At 33.7% G+C, this 7,056-nt stretch overlaps 1 protein-coding gene across 1 annotated transcript; it reads left to right on the top strand.

The window, feature by feature from the left end:
- Window positions 1-501: 501 nt before the first annotated feature.
- SPATA4 (spermatogenesis associated 4) lies at window positions 502-7,056 on the top strand (the record flags this gene model as incomplete). The annotated part of the gene is made up of 6 exons (XM_083367119.1): window positions 502-602; window positions 2,226-2,355; window positions 2,731-2,849; window positions 3,162-3,382; window positions 5,093-5,209; window positions 6,923-7,056. 6 exons carry the CDS (start codon window positions 502-504, stop codon window positions 7,054-7,056), a joined length of 822 nt encoding a protein of 273 aa, XP_083223245.1.

Genomic DNA, 7,056 nt, shown 5'->3' with positions numbered 1-7,056 from the left:
GACTTATGAGCTCTGAATATCTGTATAAGAAGGAAAGAAGAAAAAATGACAATTGCACACCAGTTTAGTTTTAGTTTTACAGCATGTCAATTTTTCTTATGATTTTCTGAAAAAGTAATAATAAAGAAGTCTAGTGGGTACCAAGGAAGTATTTCTAGTCACACCAGAAATGGCTGACTGGTCCTGTCCAAGGTTCTGTAGTAATCATCAGATATATTGGAATTAGTATTTTCTTTACATATTTGCTGAGGAAGATATAATTTCATACACAGGACAATATTTAAATAAAAAAACCTTGGGAATTAATGCACCCAATTTATGGAGAGTTTATAGCTTATATGAGTTTTTAATTAATGTGATAAAATTGTATTGATAAGATAGTAGGTGGCTGTAATTATGTCTTAATTCTTGTGGTGTTTTAATGTAAAATGTGACAGGTGAGAAATTTGGAAAAATATAAGATCATAAGAAGTTCTCAGTTTTAGAAGAATTGTCATCTTCATGTCATACTCCAAATGTCCAGGGCATACTGGATTGTCCCTGACAGTACTGCGGTGGCTTCAGAGTCTTGACCTCACTTTTTCACCAAGAAACTTCCGTAGGTAAGACGATTGGTATTATTTCTCTTCCTCTTGAAGGCTTTCCTTGTTCTTGATCAGATGGCCAAGAAACTGATGATACTTGACAGACTCTGTAGACATAGAAAATATATTTTAAATGCCAGGTTTTTTTAAAAAAAATCCAAAATGGCTAACAGGGTTGTTTATTAGAAATAGCCAATCTTATTTAGCTAGTTATCAAATCTCTACAATTTGGCTATTTTAAAAAGCAGCTTTTCTTTAAAATGTGTGACTTAAGACCTGAGACTTGTTATGTTTGAAGGCAATTTGTATATTTATTGAAAAACTGACGCCAGAATGAATTTTCAGGAAGCTAAGCAATGGCAATTATAAATGATATAAATAGTAAATGCAACTATACAAGAAAGGAAAGTTAAAAAAACAAAAGCAATATTTACTAGTGGTGAATTCATTCAGTCTGCAGTCTTGATATTGACTCTTAATGATAAAGTTAATTATTGCAAAGCTTGGGCTATTTTTTTTAGCTTTTCTACATCTTTTTCTTTTGATTTTTTGTATTACCTTGCCTGATGTGGAATCCTCGAGTTATTGAATGTTTGCAGAGTTTTTAAAAGTTTAGATTGATCCTCAGTAAAGGTATTGACCAAGTATTGATTTGAGATTCTTTTTGCTTATAGACCAGTGTAACTACTTTTGCTTTTTAAGTTCTCATTAGAGTCATACCTGTAGGGAAAGTCAACCCAGGTCCATTTGATTTACTTGAACATATTTATCCATTTTATCATTCTTTCATTTCCTTACAATATATTTCTTTCCTTCAAATTAAACCCTGTATCTGTATTGAACTGATTCCAGATGAATGCAGGTCTAAAGTCTAAAGATAAAGGGTGAACTTTCAGGAGACACAAAAAAGGCTCAGGTAACGAGCCAATTGGTCAGTTCCTATTTATAAGCAATGGATCAAAACTCAAGTTGATCTGGTGGGGAAAAATGGACCTTGCACTTGTGAGAAAATAGTAGGAAGGAAAAATGGGAAATGGTTATATCATATGATTATTATCATTCAATTCTTGTTTTTTGATCCTTTTTCAGGAAGGGAAATTTGAATTTGGTGTTGCATAACAAAATTGTTTTATTTATCTGAGATATGAGGACAATGGGGAAGGATTTTTATTAGGCCTTTTTCTAAAAGGTATTTTGTTGTTGTTCAGTCGCTAAGTCATGTCCGACTCTTTGTGACCCCATAGACCACAGCATGCCAGGCCTCCCTGTCCTCCACTGTCTCCCCGAGTCTGCCCAAACTCACGCCAGCTGTGTTGATGAATCTAAGCATTCATCCTATACTATCCTCTTGTCCTCAATCTTTCCCAACATCAGGGTCTTTTCCAAAGACTCCTCTCTTCTCATTTGGTGGTTAAAGTATTTGAGCTTCAGCTTCAGTAACTGTCCTTTCAAAGAATAGTCAAGGTTGGTTTCCTTTAGGAAAAGGAAGTATAACTAAGTATAAAAATCTAACAAGTCACCAAAAACAACACCATCCTTCTTAAGTAAGAATCTAGGGAATGACATAATTAAATTAAGACAAATCCTATAAAAGCTAGTCTTTCATTCAATTTTTTAATTTTATATTTTTATTTCGAATAGGGATTTTTCAAATGGCTACCTTATTGCCGAAATATTCTCTCGGTACTTCCCAGAAGACATTCAAATGCATTCCTTTGTAAATGGAACCTCCCTAAGTGTCAAACTTAGTAACTGGGCACTGCTTGGAAAGGTGAATAATAAATGCAATTATGAATCTTCTATACATTTTAATGTATTATAAAAGTTACAATAAAATGAGGGCTTGCTTCTTATTTAAACTATTGCCAATTCATCAGTATATAGCCAATAGTCATAGACAAATAACTTATGCTATTGTTTTTCAAGTGGAATATAGAAATGGTATTTGTAGTGACTCCAGGGAAATATTATATATTTATATTTTTAATAGTTGTGTCTTTCCAGTTCTGTTATTTAGATATTATGTCAGGCATTGTTGTTTACGCTGATGGCAATTATTGCATTATGTAAACTAAGCTGTTTATCCCTTTATGATAAATAATTGACGATAAGAAAATGAATTCATGTATTTTCTTCTTTGTTAAAGTTTTTTACAAAAAGAAACCTGAAGCCTCCACGAGAGCTAATTGATGGGACAATTCATTGTAAACCAGGAGCTGCAGAAATATTTGTACAAGATATTTATACAATGCTGACAAACAGTTGGTATGTTACTTCAATACTATATTTGAAAGTTGTATGTTAATACCTAAATGTTAGTATTAAGTAACACAGAAGACAAGACAATTCCTTCCTTTAGGTCACAATCCACTACTATAATTTTTCTCAGGACAAAATTAAATTAGATGGAAAGAAAAAAAACAAATGTAGTCATTGATTTGTGAATATATAGAATTTCAAGTTAATTTGAGGAAGTTTCATTTTAAGAATATACATATAAGCACATAGGCAGCTTAGCATTGTTTTGTTCCTTGATTAGTGAAAGAATTTGGATTATGCTTTCTTTTTCTCTTGTAGTATAAAACATATTCAAGATGAAGAGATTGATTTTACTGATCGTATTTACCAGAACAACTTACCACTGGTTGCTAGATCAACTGCTTCAAGGGCTATTAAAAACAATATCAGTATGACAGAAATAATGGCAGAACCTGATATTTATAAAAACAAACAGAAAATAAACGCCATCCTTGATATACATAGGCAACGAAGATTAATGGAGAGGGATCAACATCCATGTAAGTATTTTTTTTCAGAACATCTTTTGGAATAATATAAGGATATTTCCCTGTTTGCGTAACTTAATAGGCATATGTATATATATATATATATACGGTGGGAAGGTAGCAGCGTTCCGTGTGCCTTTGGCATCTAGTCATGCCGGCCACATGACCATGGAGACAGCCTCGGACAAGCGCTGGCTCTTCGGCTTTGAAACGGAGATGAGCACCGGCCCCTAGAGTTGGAAACCACTAGCATGCAAGTGCGGGGGAACCTTTACCTTTACATATATGTGTGTGTGTGTGTGTCTATGTATGTATGTATGTATATGTACATATATATATATATATATATATATATATATATATATATATATATGTGTGTGTGTGTGTGTGTGTGTGTGTGTGTGTGTGTGTGTGTGTATGTGTGTAAATAAATATAAAAAAAAACAAAGTTATATGCACTTTTCAATCTCACCTTGAAAGGACTTTCCATGGTTTGTACTTTATCCAGAATCAATCTGATAAAAACTCAAAAACAGAGGTACAGGACTACCTGCTGGCAGGAGATCCAGTTTGCTTTTCATCTATATACTACTAAAACTCTTGGGTCTGTTTGAAACTTTGTAAACTTCAATTCTGTGAAATGATACATAAGGCAAAATGTTTTCAAGAAAAGTAGCTCAAATAGGCTAGCTTACTGAACTCCGGGACCCAATTTTCTTGAAGGAACAAAATTTGGAGATATTTTTGCTGCTTCAGCTCTGCCACTGTGCTGCTGCAATTGGCTGTGGTCACATGATCCCCATTTTGAGTATTTCCTGATGGCTTTCCACAAGTCGGTGGAGAACTGGGAAGGAACTATTATGATTGTTGATGCTCCTTGCCATTTTCCAATTAGCAATTTTTTTCCTTGTGGGAAGATTGCATGGAAAAAGTCAATAGAGAAATGATGCACACACTACCAGTCCCTCTGAGCCTGCACCACACTGGCCACTCATGTGCTGCCTTGCTCCCAACTTTACCTGGCAACAGCCACTTATCAGCTTCCTGGCAAGGGAAGGGAGGGAGGAACGGGAAGGAAGGAAGATTTCCAATGTTCCTTGCCAGCTACCCACAAAGAAAAACAATGGGGAAGTTGGAAGTCACTCCTGCTCTGATTTTTTGGCCCATCTTTTTGCCCATCTGATTATTTTGTTTTTCAGTTTAGATAATGAAATATTTCTGAAACCATGGCGGAACAGGGCATGGGTTTTTTAGTTTGTTACTTTTGTTTTGAGAAGGTCCACCTTTGTAATGGAAAATATTTAATATTGATTAGTTGAATATTTATCGACATTGTTAGATTGCTATCTTTTTTAGTCTCTATTAGTCTTTTTTATTAGTTTTAACTGTTTTAACTGTTTTGCAATTAATGTTGTTTCTTATCTTAAAGTCCAGTAAAAAGAGCAGATCATAACTAATAGTCACTGTGTATATACTGTAGACTTGCTTTATTTTAAAATTTGAACTGATTTATAAGAGCTCTCAGAATGTCAATGTCTGCATAAGCTCGAGCTATATCCTTTTTAATTGTTTCTTTAATGAAATATTTTAATAATCATTAATAGAATTTAATTTAATAATTTCTCAGTGAGATGGGTGGCTTAGAAATATAATTTTTTTATACAATATAGCTGGCGTATAACATACTTGTTGCTTAAGATAAATGACTCTGTTGATTTATAGCACGGTTTGGTATCAAACCAACATTGGGAGAACTTGCCATTGATCACTCTTCTATTTTGGCTCGTTCGTTCGGTACAACTAATCTTCCAAAGGAAAAATCTGTTCCTGTGCCAAATAGTAAGCATTCTTTTTCTGATCTGAAAGTCAAAGGTTACGGTTCTATTCAGTGGGCTAGATAAATTTAAAAAATACTTGTTTAGGAATAAGTTATATTGAAATAGTTGTGACTGAATATTCATGGCTTGATTCAAGCATATGTCTTTTCTCCTTTCAGGCATTTAACCAAATTGTAACTTCTGTTAACAGTGTAACAAAACCTTGGGCAGTATATACTTCACTTTGTTGTTTTGGTATAATTCATGTCTCCATTTCTTAATTCTGTCTTTCCCTTTCTGTACCAGTCTCTTGATTTATCTACCTTTGTTCATTCTATACTTATCAGGCCCTTTTTTTCTTTCTAGAATGATTATTTTCCTACCAACTGTGCCATATTCTTCTTTCATATTTTTATTTAATTTACAATTAGTTGCTTTTCATTTTTTTCTCTCTGATAGCCATTTAGGAAATGTCTAGGCATTTCTTTTCCCTATATTGTCTCTTCTGAGACTTTTTCTTGAGGCAATATTAAAAGCTGAAGAAAAGAGTGAGTTCCTCTACTGCCTCTATGTTATTCATCCTCTGTTGGCATCAAAGTAGGGAGTGTTATTTGGACACAATGGCTGTTATTGCCAAAAGTATCTGCAATCTCTTTGCATTCATTCCTTACTTCTCTGGGTACCACAAGAAAGAGAAAAATACAGCTGCACTTTTCATAATGTCAGAATTGTCTTCTGAATATCATTTCAGGCAGCCCCACAGGTTCAGCCTATTTGTTTCATGTCAGGAGATATAAGCAGGAGACTAAGTAATTACTGCTTTGTCTTGCACAATGCCCTTTGTGCACTTATGAAACATAAAAAGGGTTAGTTCCACTAAACATGTCATACCCCTTGAAGGATACTTTCAGGCAAGTAAGAGGAAGAAGTAATTGCTTTATCAGTATGAGTTGTGGATATAAATTAGCAGGCAGATCTTGCGTTCACTTGAACTAGGCAACTGCTCCATGCCAGTTTCATATGATGGAGAGGGAAGAGCAGCTAGTGCTTATTCTTGCCTGTAGATTATTTATTCTTGGACACCAGAAATTGATAATAAATGGCATCATGGGAAGTTGGAGAAGAGATTCCTATGGAATTTCTGAGTAAATATTCATTCCCTTTCATCCTTTACTGCAAGTCAAGGGAAATAGAACTCCTATTTGCTTCTTGTTCTCTGATCTTCTCCTAATTAATGCTTAATATCAATTTATCATTATGTATAGTATAGTAGGTTGCACTGCTCACTTTTTAGATCAAATTGTTTGCCCAGTCTTACCAGCAATTGAATTATTAGGACTGATTAGTAACCAGTAGCAACCTTGGTTGAAATGGAAGCTAGTTTTCTGAGTTTTTTATTAATATTTTGCTGCATTTTATATTCTCTCCTACTAATGTTCTTAGAGTGAAATGTACCTGAATGTATTTATTAAAATTATGCCCTACATTTTCATTTTTAACAATATTTAGCATATTTCAATGAGCCAAATTTGAGTTTACATGGATTGAGTTGATAACAACTGGAAACTGATATATTGCTGAAAAATTGTGCCTTATTTAATTTTCTCAAATATTTACAGGTAGAGGAATCTAAACTATTTTAATAACTCACATTTATAAAAAATGTTTTAGAAGCTAAAACAATTTTATATGTTATAAATGAATTGTGTGCTTGACAATTTTACCAATCTCTTAGGTGTAGCATCCACACAAATCAGAGGCAAAACAGATGTTCATTTCAAAACTATTCAAGTGAAACAAGCTAAGAAATTCCCATTTGATGTGAACATGAATACTGAAGCTTCAGGTACACATTTTAAAGAACTATAG

Source organism: Vipera ursinii, assembly GCF_947247035.1.
Source record: "Vipera ursinii genome assembly, chromosome: 7".
Classification (NCBI taxonomy): Eukaryota; Metazoa; Chordata; class Lepidosauria; order Squamata; family Viperidae; genus Vipera; species Vipera ursinii.
Note: the sequence above shows the minus strand (reverse complement) of the source record. Positions and strands in the feature narration are given on the sequence as shown.